Raw genomic sequence first — 21,859 nt, 5'->3', positions numbered from 1 at the left:
TCTCTTGGAGACAGATTTGTGGATTGAGATGCTCTGCTACGTGAATGCCCTCGGGCAAAGTGGGCTGGTTGAGGGAGAGATTGCATCACCCCCAACCTTATTGACATCTATGACCCTGCGAGTCAGAATAAAAGAGGGGCTGTAGGAACAACCCCTCAGACGCACCAGAAGAAACGTTAAGCGACCACATAACAGCAGACGGTCATCGGAAACCAAGCCACATGCATTCAATTCTGTGGCTGGAATTGGTGGCTGAAACCACGGAAAACGGCTTTTTAGCTAACAACGGGGAAACCTGCTCCCCTGACTCAATGGATTGACATCATAAAAGACTTGGGCAAGTTTAAACCGCATCAGTTTTAAACCCAGCTTGAATGAACTGATAGTGACTTACCTTTCTATCGGACAATACAGTAACCCCTAGACAATGATAGAGTTATTTCTTAATGGTTATTATTATACCCGCGCTTAGATTTAGTATTGATGACGTATGTTTGCATTAATCTTCTTTTTGTGCCCTTTATCAATAAATACTTTTAAAAATAGTACCATCAGACTTCAACGGACCTCTCTATCTTTGCTGGTAAGTGATCCAGTTACGGGAATTTCGTAACATTACACACAGTGTCTGAACGCAGTCACCCCAGACTGAATGGGGAGTGAATACAACTGAACTGGGCCCTTGACTGGACAGTCCAGGAGGGGGTGCCACTGGGGTGAGATCCTTGCAGCCATTCAAATAGAGACTGCCCTAACCCCTTCTACAGTAATGAAAAGGTCTGAGAGACTTATTTGTCAGATCTTTCTAACAATCTTTTGTTATGGCATGGAGTGTGAACCATTGTCTGTGAGTCTGATACACTCACTTTGCTGGTGCCCCTGACCAGACAGCAACCACTGACAGCCATTGCTGACTTTTAGCTATCAGATAATGAAGAGGTGGACGTAAATAATGTGATTAAACTGCAATTGGCCAGGAGGGAAGGAGGATACAGGCATGTGAATATAAAGCTGCAACTTAAAGACAGTTGGTCACAGTTCTAGAATGATCTCTGCTTGTACTGTCCATTAGGGACGATAGCGTAAACATAGATGCAGAGAGGATAGGACAGTTAATTGGGAAAGGGGGCTCCGAGGTCCAGGGCATTTTTGCTGTCCTACTTGATTAGATCCTTCTTGAAGTTTGGTCTTCCTTGGGAAAAATATTATGGAGTTATGGAATATAGAAAATATTAATTTCAACAGTAATGAGTCTTCAGATCTGAATGCTGGTTGTAGATTGAATTTAAAATGCTGCTCAGAACAATATTCTTACTGGTGCTGCAGATTGCAAACCAGGAAACACCCCATTGTCCTGAGATGTCTGCATATGTATGAAGGTAGCCCAGAGACAGTGATGATTAACATTCAATTTGGTGTGTTTGGAGTGTTGGTGTGAAGATTGAGGTGTTGAAAAGTACAGTTGGCCCTCCTTATCTGTGGGGAATTGGTTCCAGGACCCTCCACGGATACCAAAAAACACGAATGCTCAAGTCCCCTATTTAACCTGTGACAGTGTGGTGGTCTTTAGGACCCAGTGCAGCTCTGAATCTGCAGTGTTTCTGTTCACGAAAATAATAACAATCACGATTGAAAATAAAGTGGAAGTAATAAAGTGCTCGGAAAGAGATGAAACGCCATCGGTCGTCAGAAAAGCGTCAGGCTACAGTCGGTCAACAATCGGAACAATTTTAATGGAGCATGTGAAAGGCCCTGCCCCAATGAAAGCTACAATTATTACTAAGCAACGCAGTGGTTTAATTATTGAAATACATACATTTCTTAAGTCTTTTATATGCATAGAAAGGTAAAATACATACTAAGACTAACGTTTGATTAACTGACGCTAAATAATACTATATGTACCTGTTCTGACTTCAAATCCGACTTAAAGATGGACTCAGGAACAGAACTCATTCATAACCCGGGGACTGCCTGTACTTTAAAATCATTTCTAGATTATTTATAATACTTAATACAATGTAAGTGCTATTTAAATAGTTGTTATACTGTATTGTTTAGGGAATAATGACAAGAAAAAAGTCTGTACATGCTCAAACAATGAGTGCTGAAGAGAGAACTTCTGGGTTTTCCTGACCCACGGTTGGTAGAATCCACGCATGCGGAACCCACGGATAAAGAAGGCCGACTGTATATGTAACTCAAAGAAAGCCTTATGAATGCATCGTAACTAGAGAATGATCCTGCTGTTACCCTTGATTTTTAGGATATAAAAATGTGATCTAATGTTGAGTCAGGGAGCCTCTACCAAGAGTGTCTCCAATTATGCCTGCTTGTTGTACTGAATAAACACTTCTAGATCACCAGCTTCAGTGTTTCTCTGGTGACTTTGATCACAGTCACAGCTTCAAGTGGCGATGCCTCAAGAAGGCAGTGTCAATCAGTAAGGGCCCTCACCACTGAGGGCATGCTTGCATCTCATTTGTGGAAACCTACTTTACTTGTAGGAACAAAATGGCATTTTTGTCTGTAACAAAATGGAACCTTCACTGTACCGGAGTGCTTTGATGTTCATCCAACATTATGGTGATGGGTATATGACAAACTTCTGAAAGACAAGCTGATTCACTTACTGGAAGAATGCCAAGTATGCTGATTAAGCTGACACAGTGTGCACCCTATTCTTGAACTGACATAGGTAGATAACAAGCTGTTAGTTTTTTCGAAGCTACCACTGGCTATTGTGTGGTGTTGCCTTTCCTCGCTGCATAAATGTGCAGCAGATCCAGTTGAGTTAATTGTTGTTTATTACAAGATGTAGTGAAAAGGCGCTCGACAGAACCTGGAGGTTCCACTGAAATCCCATGTTTTGGTGCATGAAAACACCAAGGGGGATTCTGGTGAATGCCTGACCCCGGGGAAAACTCCGGTAGTGGAGTGATCACCAAGAAGTAAGTTTGTTTTTTGTTCAGGTGAGTAGCAAATACCAGGTTCTGCCCCGTTCTCGTTCCGTACATTGTGATCTGAGCTACCGTCTATTGAGCGGATCAGTTTCTCTTTCCGTGATTCCGATGCTTTATGCAGGATGACCAGAAACACATGGGTATCAATGATTAGATATGACTGGCACGAGTGTCAGGGACACCCAAGATCTGGTGCCAGGAATGTCCCGGTTCCAGTGAAAAGTAAGTAAGAGTGGTGTTTGTAGAAGCTGAGTATAATCCTTACAGGATGCAAGAAAGAAGAGAGAGAAAAACAAAATCAGTAAGTAGGGTGATGAAGGGAGAATAGAAAGTAGTATTAACGGGACAAGGAAAGTCCTTCCCTGTCTCATGGTGTTTAATAATTATGGGAAAGAACTATTGGAATAATTGCCCAGATGGGTTAAATGGACAAGGAATACTGACAAACCCTTCCCACTGCCCGAGTCTTCTAATCAGGGTAAGGTTCAGCAGTTGAAAATGGTATGGGAGGAAAGGGGCCCCTTTTATGACAAGAATTAAGCATGTGAGATGTCCGGCATCTGAGGATTAGGACTACTACTACTACTATGTCGACTCAGGACTAGGGGGCTGGCATCGGGCAAAAGGATTGGGAGGCAGAATCAAAAAAGGGTTATGAGCAAAGTAAGCACTGTAGTATAATCGCTAGTCAGCTTAGAAAAAGGAGGAGAGGTTGGCCGACGTGTCATTGGTCTCTCCCAAGGAGGACAATGATTTCCTCTCCTCCATATATGTTTCTGAAAACACAAAGTGGTGCAGTGACAACACCTAATCCTGAAACTCCTGCTCCAGATTCAGTGGATCAAATCAAGTCCATCACTTTATCCTGAAAAATCTATCATTCAGAGCCTTCGAAGACCCAAACTATATCCCCCTAAGCCTTAGCAAGATATGGAATTAGAAGCAGTGCGTTGACCACTAGTCAGGATCAGGAAGGACAACCAACCACACCACCTCCTGGAGTACTCCCCTTACGGTATTTCTCCGCGGGGCTGGATGGGGAACCGAGGATGTATATCGATACTGGATGGCATAATTACAGGCCATGGTAGAATAACTGCCCATCCCAGAGATAGGTTTAGAAAAAGCTATTCAGAAACTTAAAACTATTATTTTGAGACATGAACCTAGTCTTAGGATTTGGAAACCTTAATGAGGACATGGCTGGACCCCAGATTTGAATTTTATGAGGTTAAATTTCAAGGCTTTCAAGAACGTTATAACAGTGCCAGGCCAGGACCTGTCACCGTGCCAAATGAAGATGTTTAGAAAAATTTGTACGATGCATTACATGCAGTCTTTCCTAGAAAGGCTAATTCTGGAGACACAAGGTAAAGGTGAGTTTAGAAGAATATACACAGTAGAACAAAAAAATGGAACAATATTCAGGAATGCTGAATGAGCAGTGTATGGGACCTACAATTACTATTACGTTGAAAGGTCTTCAGCCCTTCTGAATTGCAATCAGCCCTCAAGCTGGCCTGTTTAGGATGGAGAACAAAATCCCTGGTTTTGTGCCTTGAAAGCCTCAGAGATTTCTCTAGGTTCTCTTTAGACTTACAACTCGATAAGTGGCATGGTTAACTTCACTGTACAGCTTATTATGACTCGGCGTGAAATGGTCATTTTATGCATCAGAAATTGGACTATATTGGTAAGGAAATTGTTCTATACACTTCTGAAATATATGTGGTATAGCAGTGGCAGCTTGACGTCCCGTGAGGATCAGTGGACGATACAATTCCAGGAGAACAGGGAAACCCACCAAACTCTAGCAGTGTCCAGAGGTAAGGTGGCAAAGGACCTTGGACCAATGGTCAAGGGTCTGTGAGGACTGCAATGACAGAAGGTACTGAAAATGACTGGATGGAGTCTGTGGTGCATGTAAGGAGGCAAGCCTTTTCTTTTATTGCTCCCCAGTACATCAGGAGCAGAGGCAACCTTTGAAAGGAAGTTGTAGAGAGATGCTGTTCAGTGCTGATGTGGAACCTTTACTTTCCAAGGCCCAATGCAACTTCGGGCCCTCCAGCCAAATGAGACAGGTAAGATGCTCACAGCTGAGCCACATAAAGTTCCCATCAACCCATCAATAAAGTGTCCATCAGGGCACAGTGTCTTCTTTCCCCAGAGACTAAGGAGGGGATCTGAGGTGTTGTTGAATCCCTTCTACAACAGGGGATTATTATACCCACTACCAGCCCTTGCAACCCCCATATTCTATCAGTTAGGAAACCAGGAAGGAATGTTTGGAGGCTCGTACAAGATCTGAGAGCTGTTAACGACATGGTTGTACCACCCTATTGTCCCGAATCCTGCTACCGTCTTGACAACAATCCCCAGTGACTCTAAATTTTACTCTGTAGTAGGCCTGTGTTCAGCCTTCTTTTCTATCCCCAGCCATCCTGACTCACAGTACTTGTTTACCCTTACTTATAAAGGACAACAGTGCACTTGTAGGAGGCTGGCTCAGGGCTACACTGAAAGCCCTACTATCTTCTCCCAGTAACCACACCTTGTTGATTTAAAGTTATTAAAGCAGTCTATCTTGATGACCTTTAACTGGCTTCCCCAGACAAGCAGAATGTGAACATAACTCCGTCTATTTCCTCTGTGAGCTAGCCAAAAGAACAGAACGTCTCCAAGCAGAAACTGCAACGGGTTTCAATCAATCATTACATACTTAGGGCATTAGGTGTCTTCTGTCTTGTGAAAACCTAGATAGAGGCTATAACTGAGGCACCGTGGCCCAAAACAAGCTGTGAAATGAAGTAGTTTTTGGGCATGACAGAATATTGCAGACAGTGGATTTTAGATTATGCAGCCATTGCCAGGCCTCTCCAGGACATCTCCCTGCCAAAGCAACCAGACACACAGGTCTGGACCCCTGAGGCAGAAGGCACATTTGACAGCATCAAGATTGCAATATTGTCTGCCTCTGCATTGGGGCTACCAGACTATGATAAAGAATTCTGCTTATTCATATACTGTAGGGAGGAGTTTGTGCTGGCACTCCTGATCACAGGATAGATGCTTATCATAGCAACCAAACTAGATCCAATTTCCAGGGAACTGCCAGGCTGCCTGCCTGCCTTGGCAGCCACCTAGTATGTTGTACCACAGGCCCAGTCTAGAAACCCGAACCATTCTACCCCACGCATTTGAAACACTGCTAACTTGCTGTGCTACTAAACACCTCACTCTAGCAGAGGGACTAAGTATTCGAAACGTCTGGTGCACAACTCTTAAACCAGCCACCCTTCTACCTATCAAAGACAATGGAGATTCACAATACGACGAAACGTCACTAAGGTAATAAGTAAGCCCCATGTTGATTTGACTGAGGTGCCTATTACTGGTGCCAATTTGATTTTCTTTGTGCATGTTTCTGCTTTGCCTGTAAGGCCAGTGCAGGATATGCCATCACCAGTCCTATCCATGTTGCTGAAGATGCTGCTCTCTCCATCCTCTTCTGCCCAACAGGCAAAACTTATTGTTCTTACCAGAGTGTGTATCCTAGACAAGAATCGTTCTGTGTATATATCCTGCTACACCTTTGGGGTAGCACATGACTACAGACAAATCTGGAAACTTAGGGGACTTCTCGCCTCATCTGGTTCCCCAATTAAGAATTATATGTACTTACTGGCTGTCCAGGAGCCTAAACAGGAAGCTAGCTTTAAATGTTCAGCACAGACAGGTCATACTGATGATATTTCTCGCAGTAGGCTCATCTCCAGCCCTCACTTGGCGTCTCTGAGGACATAGCCACTCAGAATAGTTTGGCTTCGTCAGTGTCTCCAATGTTGATGACGTGAAGGTCTACGGGCCTCCCCCGAGGAGCAAAGCTGTTGGACCCAACAGGTCTGTGACCAACACAGTGGCCTTTGGCGTCACCTCGATGGATGCCTCTGCAGAATTGTTACCTGGATTACACGCTGTGCTCACACGTTCACACAGTGTGGGCAAGAAGGGATTAATAGACTGCATAAATCAAACATGATGTACCAGATTAACTGCAAGCTGTAAATCGTGTTTGTGAACAATGTATGATAGGTATGTTACAAGATCCACGGACACTGGTGAAGGTGGTAGGATCTCATACATCACCCTCGAATGGACCGTTCATGCAGGTACAGATGGATTTTATAGAATTACCTCCATGTGAAGGATAGAAAAATGTAATGGTCATTATTGATGTTTTTCACCATGAGTTGAAGCATTTCCTTATAGAAAGGTTGATGTGGTTATAGAAGCTAAATGTTTATTGAAGGAAATAATGGGTTCCCATGGAAACTGTCTAGTGACAATGGTACCCACTTTACTGGGAAGGTAATTACTAAGTACCATGACTTAGAGCCTGGAGATTTAAGAGGGAAAATTTTGTAACCTCGGTTTGAAAGACCATTTCAGGTACTGTTGGTGACAAATACAGCTATCAAGACACGAGAAAAATTATTGTAGATACATGCCTCACACTGTAATAAGACTTCCGAGACAATAAAAACATGAGACCCCTTAACACTGCACTGATTGCCCTGCTGGTATTGGTGATGCTGGAACTAGCAGATGCTTTGCCATATATTAACAGTGCCCCTGCTCATAACTCTTTCGTTTCACTTAGTTAGGAATATGCCCAATGTTTCAGCATGTTGGATTTCTACCCATCTTCCATCCCACAGTAAAGGAGGAATACGCACTAGGCAGTTCCCTATAATTCCAGTGAATGGGGTTCAATGTACATGTTTTGAAATAGCTCGGGGACGAGTGGAGCCAAACTGAAAACTGAACCTTTACAAGACAGACACTGAATGCTGTTGCTAGTACTTTAATGGATGGTATGTTCCCCCTTTTATGTGCGATTGGTGCAGCCACAGTGAGTATGGGGACAGTGACCAGATCCCCCACATGAAGCTGTCTAGTGCGGTATTGATCAGGTAATGTGTCACTACAATTGGAAAGGCAAGGGTCCCTCTCCGGGAAGCAGTAACAGTACACACACAGAACTGAAAAGTCTCAGTCCTGCCTGTCTACTGAACTGCACTTATTGGGTGTGTGGTAACCAGGCCTATCCCTGGCTGCTGGGCATGCTCCCTCCCCCCACCCTGAAGTAAAGAGAGAGCCTTGACCCTGGAAGGTCTGTTGTTATCTTGCCTATACAGTGCCCCACAAGTGACAGCTGGTGTCACTACCTCACCACCCTCTGGTCTGGTGGCACCAGAGATCCATAAAAGAGACCAAGAGATTCTGGATGATTGTCTTTCCAGGATGTGGGACTGCTGGACTTCCCAGGAACTGATTAATATGGGATCAGCTTTGGAGAAAATAGCAAGCATTAAAGTTGTTGTCAGAACTGAATTGGTACAGCAGAATTAGAGAACAGAATGTCTTTGGATTTTATTCTATCAGAAAGTGGGGGTACTTGTGCCCTGATAGGGCAAGGATGCTGTACTTCCATACCTGACAAAACAGAAAACATAACTAACTTGACAAAACACATTTGAGAAGCTACCAAAGAGTTTAGCAAAGTAGGGGATCAGTACCATGAATATAACACTTTGGGACATGGATGGTGGCCATCTGGCAAACTGGGAGGATGGTGGGCAACTATTCTGCATTATGGTGTAACTATTGGTATTATAATGGCTGTTATTCTTTTACCATTTTTTGTGTAAAATAACAGGATGAAGGAGAGGATATTAAGGAAAGGAAAGGTATTCTTTAAAGTGGACGGATGAAAAGGGAATTTTGGGGTTAAGCTTTGAAACCACATCATTGTTGTACACATATATTCATATTTCAATTACTATTAGTGAAATGTAATGTTGACATAAAACAGCAAAAAGGAGGGAATGTGGAAATATACTTTTCTTGTAGTAACAAAGTGGAATCTGTATTGTACCAGAGTCTTTGTTAATAGTGTTTATGCAACGTTATGCAGATGGACCATGAATATTACAATCTGCTGAAAGATGAGCAGATTTGGTTACTGGATGAATGTTAGGTACACTAATCAAGCAGACTAACAGAGTGTGCCCTGTTGCTGAACTAGTGCAAGTAGATAACACTTGTATATAAGAGTGACTATGCTGTCTGTTTTCTCAAAGCTACCACTGGCTCCTCTGCAGCAACAGCCTTCCCTTGTAACAAGTAAACATGTGTATGATTGATCCACTCTGAGTTAATTGTTGTTTGTTATAAAATATAGCAAAAAGGTGCTTAACACATTACATCAGGGAAATTTCTGAATGGTTCATAAATCCATTAACATTACTTCATTATTCCTCTTTTACTTTATAAATTTATTTTAACTTGCCGTAATCTTTATGTCCAGTACTACTGTCACAAAATAAATTTCATGACATCTGTCAGTGATAATAAATCTGAAAACAAACCCTCACCATTTTTTATTGATGCATAATAGAAAACATCCCAGCTGGATGCACCACAGCTTGGTATGGCAAAAGCCTTACACATGGCCACACAAAACTGCAGAGTTGTAGACACAGCTCAGTCTCCCCTCCCTGGACTCCGTCTATACTTCTTGCGGCCCCATTATAGCAACCAGGGTAATCAAAGATCCTTCCCACCCTAGAAAATCTCTCTTCTTTCCTCCTACCATCAAGCAGAAGATATGAATCAACATGTACAAAATGCTGGAGGAACTCAACAGGTCAGGCAGCATTTGTGGAGACGATTAGTCATTACTTCCGGATGAGACACTTCATCAGGACTGAAAAGCCTAAAAGCACATACCACCAGGCTCGAGGACAGCTTCTGCCCTACTTTGATCGGACTATTGAACGGTTCCCTAGTGCAGTAAGATGGACTTTTCGCTCACAATCTATCTCGATCTGATTTTGCACTGTATTTGTTTACCTGTTCTGTAGCTGTTGTACTTTATTCTGCATTGCTATTATTTTACTTTGTTCTACTTCAAGGTGCTATGTAATGATTTTATCTGTATGAACATAACGCAAGACAAGCTTTTCATGGTAGCTCGGTACATGCGACAATAATAAACCAATTCAAATACTGTACATATCAATGGCGGACATCTACTTCCGGTTACATGTCAAAAGTGGGCAAGCTCTATCAATCCCATTGATATGATTCCGCCGCGCTTTCCTGCCGCCCAGCCCTCCCCGATGCCCAGTCGCCGGGCTGCTTATCCTTCCCACTGCCCTATCGGAGCGATTCCGCTCCAACCGCACCGCCATCGCGCTCACCAGATCCTCAGGCGACGTCTCTCCCCCAACAACCCCGCCAACGACCGATCCTCCAACCGTCTCCCTCCTCTGCGCGCTGACGTCATCGCGCACTGGCTGGCGGAGACCCGTCCCGCCCACCCTCGAGATTGGCAGCGTTATCTGAAGCCGGACGGGGGAGGAGCCAGTCTTTTCACGGTGGTTGGTTCCATTGTCTTCCTCTCCCTGTCCGTCACCCGGCCGACCGTTAACTCCGCCCACCGACGCCGCTTGGGACGCGTGACGTAAGGCGAAAGCCGTTGGGCCCGCTGGGCGCGAGCGAGATGGAGCGAGCGACGGGAGAGTGAGTGAGGGGAGGGGAGGGGAGGGGGTAAAAAGGTAGAGGGTGGGCTGCCAATTTATGGGGCTTCTTGGGTTGGTGCTGTCGAGTGGGTTGTGTGGCTGTGGTGAGGTTTATGGGTTTGGAAACGGATTGAAAGGTACATTGGATTGGGGGTTCCACTTATGCATGGAGTTGATGGGTCTCTGCACTTGCTTTGAACTGGGTGATTTGCATTTAGGGGTTGGAGGGGTTCTGCATTTGGGCAGGATAGATCTGCAACTGCATTGAGTTTGATGGATTTGTGTCTAGGGTTGGAGGGGTTCTGCATTTGGGCAGGATAGATCTGCAACTGCATTGAGTTTGATGGATTTGTGTCTAGGGTTGGAGGGGTTCTGCATTTGGGCAGGATAGATCTGCAACTGCATTGAGTTGATGGATTTGTTTCTAGGGTTGGAGGGGTTCTGCATTTGGGCAGGATAGATCTGCAACTGCATTGAGTTTGATGGATTTGTGTCTAGGGTTGGAGGGGTTCTGCATTTGGGCAGGATAGATCTGCAACTGCATTGAGTTGATGGATTTGTTTCTAGGGTTGGAGGGGTTCTGCATTTGGGCAGGATAGATCTGCAACTGCATTGAGTTTGATGGATTTGTGTCTAGGGTTGGAGGGGTTCTGCATTTGGGCAGGATAGATCTGCAACTGCATTGAGTTGATGGATTTGTTTCTAGGGTTGGAGGGGTTCTGCATTTGGGCAGGATAGATCTGCAACTGCATTGAGTTGATGGATTTGTGTCTAGGGTTGGAGGGGTTCTGCATTTGGGCAGGATAGATCTGCAACTGCATTGAGTTTGATGGATTTGTGTCTAGGGTTGGAGGGGTTCTGCATTTGGGCAGGATAGATCTGCAACTGCATTGAGTTGATTGGTTTGTGTCTAGGGTTGGAGGGGTTCTGCATCTGGGCAGGATAGATCTGCAACTGCATTGAGTTGATGGATTTGTGTCTAGGGTTGGAAGGGTTCTGCATTTGGGCAGGATAGATCTGCAACTGCATTGAGTTGATGGATTTGTGTCTAGGGTTGGAGGGGTTCTGCATTTGGGCAGGATAGATCTGCAACTGCATTGAGTTGATGGATTTGTGTCTAGGGTTGGAGGGGTTCTGCATTTGGGCAGGATAGATCTGCAACTGCATTGAGTTGATGGGTTTGTGTCTAGGGTTGGAGGGGTTCTGCATTTGGGCAGGATAGATCTGCAACTGCATTGAGTTGATGGGTTTGTGTCTAGGGTTGGAGGGGTTCTGCATTTAGGCAGGATAGATCTGCAACTGCATTGAGTTGATGGGTTTGTGTCTAGGGTTGGAGGGGTTCTGCATTTAGGCAGGATAGATCTGCAACTGCATTGAGTTGATGGGTCTGTGTCTAGGGTTGGAAGGGTTCTGCATTTGGGCAGGATAGATCTGCAACTGCATTGAGTTGATGGGTTTGTGTCTAGGGTTGGAGGGGTTCAGCATTTGGGCAGGATAGATCTGCAACTGCATTGAGTTGATGGGTTTGTGTCTAGGGTTGGAGGGGTTCTGCATTTGGGCAGGATAGATCTGCAACTGCATTGAGTTGATGGGTTTGTGTCTAGGGTTGGAGGGGTTTGCGTTTGGGCTACAGAGAGATGTGCAACTACATTGAGTTGATGGGTCTGTGTCTAGGGTTGGAGGGGTTTGTATTTGCATTGGATTGGGTGGTCTGGGTTGGGTGGGGTCTGCAATTCTGGAACTTTATGTTTATTTAGGATTTCCAGTTATCACGTTTTCTTAAAAATTTTCTCCCTTGGTGTCAGGGTCCGAGCTGAGGAGAAATCTTTCCTCCACTCAGAGCACAGTGGCCCTTTGTGATTCTGTGCACCAGATCCTTTCAAGGTTCAAGAATCTCCCAGCTGTTAGTGGGATCAAGAGAGGTGGATCTGAGCCAGGGATAATGGTGTTTGGGTAGAAGAGCAGCCCTGATCCAGGTGAATTGGACAGCAGGATCAACGTGGCTGAGTGTCCTGCTTCCTGCCTCTAGTTCCTGTTTTCAAATCCAGCCCCTTAATTATTCTGGATATCCACTGCTCTGCTATTGTCCTTGGTACCGACTTCTCAAGTTCTAAAAGCCTCCCAGAGCCAAATAGTACAGGAACAGACCGTTCCCACTGAGTCTGTGGTAACCATCTTACTCTCACAACATTCCTATTAATTTTTCTGTCAGAGACCGGAGATTCAGTAGATCCCCCTTCCTCACTGCCCATTCACAATGAATAAATTTATTATCAAGGCACATCCATGTCACTATTTACAGCCCTGAGATTCATTTTCTTGCGGGCATACTCAATAAATCCATAATAGGATCAATGAAAGACCACACCAATTCAGGCGTGCAACCAGTGTGCAAAAGACAACAAACTGTGCAAATAACTAAAAGAAATAAATATCGAAAACATGAGATGAAGATTCCTTGAAAGTGATTCCATAGGTTGTGTGAACATTTCAATAACAGGGCGAGTGTAGTTATCTCCTTTGGTTCAAAAGCCTGATGGTTAAGGGGTAATAGAATTAGAATCAGGTTTATTATCACCGTCATGTGATGTGAAATTCGTTAACTTAGCAGCAGCAGTTCAATGCAATACATAATCTAACAGAGAGAGAAAAAAGTAATAATAAATAAAATAAAATATAGTAAATAAACATGTAAATCAAATATGTATATTGAATAATGCACACAAAATGCTGGTGGAACACAGCAGGCCAGGCAGCATCTATAGGGAGAAGCACTGTCGACGTTTTGGGCCGAGACTCTTCATCAGGACTAACCGAAAGGAAAGATAGTAAGAGATTTGAAAGTAGTGGGGGGAGGGGGAAATGTGAAATGATAGGAGAAGACTGGAGGGGGTGGGGTGAAGCTGAGAGGCCGGAAAGGTGATTGGCGAAAGTGATACAGAGCTGGAGAAGGGAAAGACTCATGGGATGGGAGGTGGGAGAAAGAAAGGGGGAGGGGAACACCAGAGGGAGATGGAGAACAGGCAGAGTGATGGGCAGAGAGAGAGGGAAAAAAAACAAACAACTAAATATGTCAGGGATGGGGTAAGAAGGGAAGGAGGGGCATTAACAGAAATTAGAGAAGTCAATGTTCATGGCATCAGGTTGGAGGCTACCCAGCCAGTATATAAGGTGTTGTTCCTGCAACCAGAGTTTGGATTCATTTTGACAGTAGAGGAGGCCATGGACAGACATATCAGAATGGGAATGGGACGTGGAATTAAAATGTGTGGTCACCGGGAGATCCTGCTCTCTCTGGCGGACCATAGGTGTTCAGCAAAACGGTCTCCCAGTCTGCGTCGGGTCTCACCAATATATAAAAGGCTACACCGGGAGCACCGGACACAGTATACCACACCAGCCAACTCACAGATGAAGTGTCCCCTCACCTGGAAGGACTGTCTGGGGCCCTGAATGGTGGTGAGGGAGGAAGTGTAAGGGCAGGTGTAGCACTTGTTCTGCTTACAAGGATAAGTGCCAGGAGAGAGATCGGTGGGAAGGGATAGGGGGGACGAGTGGACAAGGGAGTCACATAGGCAGCGATCCCTGCGTAGTGGGATCCCGTTTGAGGTGGCAGAAGTTATGGGGAATTACGGAGCAGGATCTCCCAGTGGCCACACATTTTAATTCCACGTCCCATTCCCATTCTGATATGTCTATCCATGGCCTCCTCTATTGTCAAAATGAATCCAAACTCAGGTTGGAGGAACAACACCTTATAAACCGGCTGGGTAGCCTCCAACCTGATGACATGAACATTGACTTCTCTAACTTCCGTTAATGCCCCTCCTCCCCTTCTTACCCCATCCCTGATATATTTAGTTGTTTGTTTTTTTTTCCCTTTCTCTCTGCCCATCACTCTGCCTGTTCTCCATCTCCCTCTGGTGCTCTCCCCCCCCCCCCTTTCTTTGATCCTTTCCCTTCTCCAGCTCTGTATCACTTTTGCCGATCACCTTTCCAGCTGTTAGCTTCATCCCACCCCCTCCAGTCTTCTCCTATCATTTCGCATTTCCCCCTCCCTCACTTCTTTCAAATCTCTTACTATCTTTCCTTTCAGTTAGTCCTGACAAAGGGTCTCAGCCCGAAACGTCGACAGTGCTTCTCCTTGTAGATACTATGTTCCACCAGCACTTTATGTGTGTTGTTTGAATTTCCAGCATCTACAGATTTCCTCATGTTTGCTCTTTAAATGTATATTGAATAGATTATTTAAAATATATATAAAAACAGAAATACTGTATTTAAAAAATTGAGATAGTGTCGAAAGCTTCAAAGTCCATTTAGGAGTCGGATGGCAGAGGGAAGAAGCTGTTCCTGAATCACTGAGTGTGTTCCTTCAGGCTTCTGTATCTCCTCCCTGATGGTAACAGTGAGAAAAGTGCACGCCCTGGGTGCTGGGGGTCCTTAATAATGGACGCTGCCTTTCTGAGACACCGCTTCCTAAAGATGTCCCGGGTACTGTTACGATACGGCAACAATGAATATAGAATTGAGACAGGTTTTTTTTATAAACAAATAAACATTTATTAAACTCTGCCCAATAAAAAATGAAAAGAAAACAAACGACTAACTTAACCAGAAGTTAACTGCTATACGGCAACTCGAACAGTTCTTAAAGCGATAAATGCGAAAGTCCAAATGATTTATACAGTCAATTAGGAGAGACTTTTCTGAAGTAATGAATTCCTCGATGATGTGATGTTACTGCTGATCCCAGCCGAAATATGTCTTCCCCGAAAGACTCACGATGAAGGAAATAAAAACGACTTGAAGGAACTGACCTTTTCCTTGGCGAATTACACTGCGCCCAACCCTTTCTGCTCTCACAAGGCAGGGGCTATCTCGGATGCAGGTTACTATTTCCCGAACGAAGATCCAATAAGGTCAATCCTGTATTAAACCGCTGACGACACCAACTTTTACTCAATCCTTCGGGTTTCCGTACTTCGGTAAATCTTCACTCTCTAATACTTTTAAGATTAAATGGAAAATACATCTAACATAACTGGCAGTGATTTTCAAAACTGCCAGCACAATGATATTGTACCTTACAGTAGAAATTAAAACTCCACTTTACACAACTTAAACGATGTTCCAACAAAAACTCCCGCGTCACAGCAGGCTTTCCCTGGTTTATACCTGTTGGAACATGTCATCATGTGACCTCACACTGGTGGGAAATTATGTCACCCCACCATCACAAGACCATTACATCATGCTCACCAGATACTCAATTACATCATGGTCATAAGACAGTCACAAGATAACCACGGGGTATGTAACAGTACTTTGTAGGCTAGTCCCCAAGATGAAGTTGACTAGACTTACAACCTTCTGCAGCTTCTTTTGGTCCTGTGCGGTAGCCCCTCCATACCTGAACCTGGTGGTGTGAGTCCTGAGGTTCCGATTCCACCTTCTTCCTAATGGTAGCAGTGATGATGGGTGCTGCTTTCCTGCAACAACACTTCGTGTGCTCAGTGGTGAAGAGGGCTTTACCAGTGATGGACTGAACCGTATCCACTTGAGCCTTGTCGGATTTTCTGCTCAAGGGCATTGGTGTTTCCATACCAGCCAGTCAGTGTAGTCTCCACTCCACTACAGAAGTTTGTCAAAGTTTTAGATGTGGTGCCGAATCTTTGCAAACCCTAAAGTAAGCAGAGGTGCTGCTGTACTTTCTTCATGATTGAACTTGTGTGTTGGGCCTGCTACAGGTCCTCCGAAATGATAATATCGAGGAATTTTTAATTGCTGACTTCTCTGCTTCTGATTCCGCCCCCCCCCCCCCCAGATGAGACCACTGTTAGTCACGGAGGGGCCTCTGGTTTCCTCTTCCTGAAGTCAATAATCAGCTCCTTGGCTTGTTCTGCTGACATTGGGTAAGAGGTTGGTCTTGTGCCGCCACTCAGCCAGATTTTCAGTCTCCCTCCTACCTGCTGTGATTCGTCACCGTCTTTTTTTTTAATTCAAATTGTTATTATTTATTCTTATTTTACAAAGCAGCACAGCATATCATAGAGCAGATACAGTACCCAATTTCCCTCGGGATCAATAAAGTATGTCTGTCTGTCTGTACGGCATATTTACACAGACATCCCATGACAGGAAAACATCAAACTAAGAAACAGAAAAAAAGTTCTAATTTGTTTAAATTAACATACAACCAAAAGTGATCGTCACTGTCTTTAATTTGGCCAACAACAGTGGTGTTGTCAGCAAACTTGAATAGGGCATTGGAGTTGTGCTTAGCCCCAGTCATAAGTGTAAAAGTGCCATTTCTAATTCTCTTCCACCATCTTAGTAATTCCCTCCTATGAACCTTCTGAAGGGCTTAAGTAAAATTTTGGAGACACGAGAGTTAGCAGACGCTGGAATCTGGAGCAGCACGCAAACAGCTAGAGAAGCAGGGTAGGTCAGGCAGCTGGGATGGTGGGGCGAATGATGGTCAATGTTTTGCATTGAGACCAAGCCTCAGATGAAGTTTTGTTTGTTGATAGCTTTGGTGAAACACGTTTAATTCTGCCATCTGGTTCCTCTAAATGAAGAAGGTCGAGAAGAGGTTCACCAAGCCAATTCCAGGAATGCAAGAGTTAATGTGTACTACTCTGGGCCTGTACCCAATGGTGTTCAGAAGTAAGACAGGTTTAGCTGTTGGTGACTGGTGGTCAGTAAACCCAGGAGTCGACGCTGAGTTCACAACTTCTGAAATTTCATGTTAGTGATTTGGATGACAGAATTGATGGCTTTGTGGCCAAGTTTGTGGATGATGCAAGGAGGGGCAAGTAGTACTGAGGAAGAAGGGAGTCTACAGAAGAACTTGGCAGTTCAGGAGAATGGGAAAAGTAGTGGCTTGTGGAATAGGGCAGTGCAGGATTGTGCACTAAAGTAGAAGGTACAAAGAAGTGAACAATTTTCTAAGCAGGGAGAGAATTCAGAAGTCAAAGGTTCAAAAGGACTTGTCCTAATACAGGTTTCCCTCAAGGTTAACTTAGAAGCTGACACAGTCGTAAAGAAAGTAAATTATTGTTCTCATTCACTTTCGGTTAGCATATTCTGTACAAGTAAGGGTGTAATATTAAGGCTTTATAAGGTGGGAGTCGGACCACTTTTTGAATCTTCTGAGCAGTTCTGAGCTCACAGGATGTGCTGGCATTGTAAAGAGTTTGGAGAAAGTTCACAAGAATCATCCTGGAAATGAAAGCTTTGGACACTAACTCACTTTTTTAAAATAACAGTATTTCTGTTTTTGCACATTTTTTGATAACTTTGATATACGTAATTGATTTACTTGTTTATTATGTTTATTTTTTTTTCTCTCTCTCTGCTAGATTATGTATTGCATTGAACTGCTGCTGCTGAGTTAACAAATTTCATGTCATATGCTGGTGATAATAAATCTGATTTTGATTCTGATTCTGAATTTATGACGAGCATTTCATGTTTTTGGTCCTGTTGTCCATGGGGTTCAAGGGTGGGGAAGGGATCTCACTGAAGCTCCACTGGATACAGAAAGGGGTTGGAGAGAGTGGACATGACAAGGGTGTTTCTATCAGTGGAAGAGTCTAAAATCTAAGGACACAGCTTCAGAAATGAAAGAACTTCACTTTAGGACTGAGTAGAGGAGCATTTTCTTCAGCTGGAGCGTGGTGGATCTATGCCAGCAGAGGGCAGTGGAGACCAAGGCAATGCGTGTATTTAAGGCAGAGCTTTATTAGTGAGCAGGCTAAGGTTTATGGGGAGTAGGAGGGAGAGTGGGGTTTAAAAAAAATCAAATATGATTGAATGTGGAGCATATTCGAAGGGCCAAATCGCCTAATTCTGCTTAACTCAACACTTTAGAAACAGCTTCTTCGCCTCCGCCGTCAGATTTCTGAACGGTCCAGGAACACGACCTCACTACTCTATTGCTCTTTATTTGTTTGTTCTGTAACTCACAGTAGCATTGTTAGGCTTTGCCCAAAACAACAGATTTAACTGTGTACGCTAGCGATAATAAATCAGATTCTGATATGCTCTGTGAATTCACGTCAATACCATTAAAACTAGCTTTGTTCAGCAGCACCACAGTGCGTTACAGACATTTCAAACCCACTTGACCATGAAGTTAAGTTAACATATCTAATACATAGCTCACATAATAAATATAACAATGTTAGTCCATGTTTAGTGTGTGTGAGAGAAAGAAATAATATAATCCTATGTAGTGATGGGTTTTATAGTTGTGTTCAAGAACCCAATGGCAGTGTTGGAGAAGCTGATATTGAACGTTTCAGGCTTCTGTGCCTCCTGCCTGATGGCAGCTTTGAGTAGAGGCCAGAGCCCAGATGGTAGGGGTCCCTGATGACAGATGCAGCCTTCATAAGCCATTGTCTTGTAAAGGTCCTCTGGTGGGGAAAGCAGTACCTGTGATGGAGCTAGCAGAATCCCACTGCTCTTCTGTTCCTGTGTGTTGGAGTACCCATCCCAGGCACTATACAGCTGTAAAAAACTGTTGATGCCCTATCCCTCTGGGTTTCTTTTACGTCCAACACCGCAGAAACCGGCATCCTGACCCGCTGTGTCTCTCTTCCCTACCCTGTAGCTCTGCACTCTTCAGCCACGCCAACCCTTTTGTGGAGCCTCTGATCTCCCGTAGTCACTACTGCCCCTCCTTGCTGCAGAGCCGATCCAAGCAGCAGCAGCGGAAGGTAAAATGGGATGAGTGGTGGTGGTGGTGGTGGGGTGGGGGGGGGGGTTATGTGATGGTTGGGAATGGAGAAGACGGGACAGCAGAAATGCAGCGTTTTGTTGTGTGCTGGGAGGGTGGGAGGGAAGCAGCGAAGGAAAAGAAGGGAGGGGAAGAAGGGGAGTAACAATGTGGTTCTCCCCCAGGTGATGAGAGAAGGCAGGATCCAGTGGGCCAGACAGCACCTGCCTTTTGAGGACACACCTTCAGCCCCTGATCCCCTGGAACCAACAGGCGATGGTGCACGTTCCGACTCCATCAGCCATTTGGAGGAGTCCTGGCCCTCCAGTGAGAGTGCATCTCCCTCCACACTGGAGGGTGCGTCAAGCCGTGTGCAGACCGGGTCCGGTGACCCACCTGGTGAGAACTTTTGCCCAGATACGGGATGGGTTTGCAGCCCAGATGGACCACCTGCAGACAGTTCCATCATTGCCAAGTAAGCTGTCCCTGTCTGAATTATCCCTTTACCCTTACGGTGCAGGTGGTGGAGGGAAGGATTACACTGGGATACAGGGATCGTGGTCAACTGGAGAGGGTGGAGGTCCTGGGAGCAAAGCAGCTTATGGTGGAAATTGAATCAAAAATGGGAAGAAGCTGGTTAAGCGGATCAGATCAGGATGTTGGGAAATGGGTTCAGGGAGATCAGTTCCGGACATTGGGGAATGGGTTAAGGGGATCAGTTCTGGACGTTGGGGAACGGGCTAAGGGAGATCAGATCAAGACATTGGGGAATGGGTTCAGGGGATCAATTCTGGATGTTGGGGAATGGGCTAAGGGAGATCAGATCAAGACATTGAGGAATGGATTCAGGGGATCAGATCAAGACATTGGGGAATGGGTTATGGGTATCACTTTGGGACGTTGGGGAATGAGTTAAGGGGGATCAGTTCCGGACGTTGGGGAATGGGTTATGGGTATCACTTCGGGACATTGGGGAATGGGTTAAGGGGGATCAGTTCTGGACGTTGGGGAACGGGCTAAGGGAGATCAGATCAAGACATTGGGGAATGGGTTCAGGGGATCAATTCTGGATGTTGGGGAATGGGCTAAGGGAGATCAGATCAAGACATTGAGGAATGGATTCAGGGGATCAGATCAAGACATTGGGGAATGGGTTATGGGTATCACTTCGGGACGTTGGGGAATGAGTTAAGGGGGATCAGTTCCAGACGTTGGGGAATGGGTTATGGGTATCACTTCGGGACGTTGGGGAATGGGTTAAGGGGGATCAGTTCCGGACGTTGGGGAATGGGTTATGGGGATCAGATCGGGACATTGGGGAATGGGTTATGGGGATCAGATCGGGACGTTGGGGAATGGGTTAAGGGGATCAGTTCCGGACATTGGGGAATGGATTAAGGGGATCAGTTCCGGACGTTGGGGAATGGGTTATGGGGATCAGATCGGGACATTGGGGAATGGGTTATGGGGATCAGATCGGGACGTTGGGGAATGGGTTAAGGGGATCAGTTCCGGACATTGGGGAATGGATTAAGGGGATCAGTTCCGGGCATTGGGGAATGGGTTATGGAGATCAGATCGGGATGTTGGGGAATGGGTTCAGGGGATCAGATCAAGACATTGGGGAATGGGTTATGGGGATCAGATCGGGATGTTGGGGAATGGGTTCAGGGGATCAGATCAAGACATTGGGGAATGGGTTATGGGTATCACTTCAGGATGTTGGGGAATGGGTTAAGGGGGATCAGATTGGGCCATTGGGGAACGGGTTACAGGGATCAGTTGGGGACGTTGGGGAATGGGTAGATCAGATCAGGATATTGGGGAAACTGGTTAAGGGGGATCAGAGTTGGAGTGAATTTGGGAGAAGGCTTTCCCAGAGGGTGGAAGGTTTGGGGACCAGAGGGATTTGTCCACTGATGAGGAGGAAAAGTTACTGTGATCTGAGACATCCTTTCTCAGTGCAAATTATCTCATCCAGGGAAGTTAAAGCAAGGAAAACAGTGGTAGGTTCCTGGGGAGTTTTGTGCGTCTGAGGGGACAAGGATACAGGTACAAGATCCCTGAAAGTGGAGCCATAATTAGACCGGCTGTTGAAGAAAGCATTTGACATGTTGGCCTTCATCAGTCAGAGCACTGAGTACAGGATTCGGAATGTTATTTTGCATTTGCGCACAATGTTGGTGAGGCCGCACTTGGAGTATTGTGTGCAGTTTTGGTCACCCTGCTCTAGGAAAGATGCCAATACACTGGATGAAGTGTAGAGGAGATTTACCGGGATGTTGCCAGGACTTAAGGGACTGGGTTCCAGAGAGAGGTTGAGCAGGTTGGTACTTTATGCCTTGGACCACAGGAGCCCTTGTAGAGATGAATAAAATCATGGGGGACATGGTGTGAATCTACGTGGTTTCTCTTCCCAGGGCTGGGACATCAAGAACTAGGGGGCACAGGTTAAAGGTAAAAGGGGAGAGATTTTTTCACCCAGAGGGCGGTCCATATATGGAATGAGCTACCAGAGGAAGTAGTGAAGGTACGTACATGGATAGGAAAGGTTCGGAGACCAAAAGCAGGGAAATGGGACTAATTTG

The 21,859-nt window shown here is 45.1% G+C and overlaps 2 protein-coding genes across 3 annotated transcripts in view; one reads left to right on the top strand and one right to left on the bottom strand.

Annotated features, from left to right (window-relative positions):
• The window catches only part of lin37 (lin-37 DREAM MuvB core complex component), a 31,726-nt gene extending 21,413 nt beyond the window's left edge, over nt 1–10,313 (bottom strand). Inside the window, exon 1 of the mRNA XM_059968458.1 lies at nt 10,229–10,313. The gene's annotated coding sequence lies outside the window, so the exon portion shown is untranslated. The remainder of the gene's footprint in view (nt 1–10,228) is intronic.
• Nucleotides 10,314–10,482: 169 nt separating this feature from the next.
• The window catches only part of proser3 (proline and serine rich 3), a 31,858-nt gene continuing 20,481 nt past the window's right edge, over nt 10,483–21,859 (top strand). For both annotated transcript variants that reach the window (XR_009511842.1, XM_059968448.1), the window contains exons 1-3: nt 10,483–10,550; nt 19,167–19,272; nt 19,457–19,746. Coding sequence is in view for 1 of the 2 variants with exons in the window: in XM_059968448.1 (XP_059824431.1) it covers nt 10,531–10,550; nt 19,167–19,272; nt 19,457–19,746 (416 nt within the window). In the remaining variant the exon portion in view is untranslated. The remainder of the gene's footprint in view (nt 10,551–19,166; nt 19,273–19,456; nt 19,747–21,859) is intronic.

This window comes from Hypanus sabinus, chromosome 1 (genome assembly GCF_030144855.1).
Source record: "Hypanus sabinus isolate sHypSab1 chromosome 1, sHypSab1.hap1, whole genome shotgun sequence".
Taxonomy (NCBI): domain Eukaryota; kingdom Metazoa; phylum Chordata; class Chondrichthyes; order Myliobatiformes; family Dasyatidae; genus Hypanus; species Hypanus sabinus.
The sequence above is the reverse complement of the archived record's forward strand: the minus strand, read 5'-3'. Positions and strand labels throughout refer to the sequence as shown.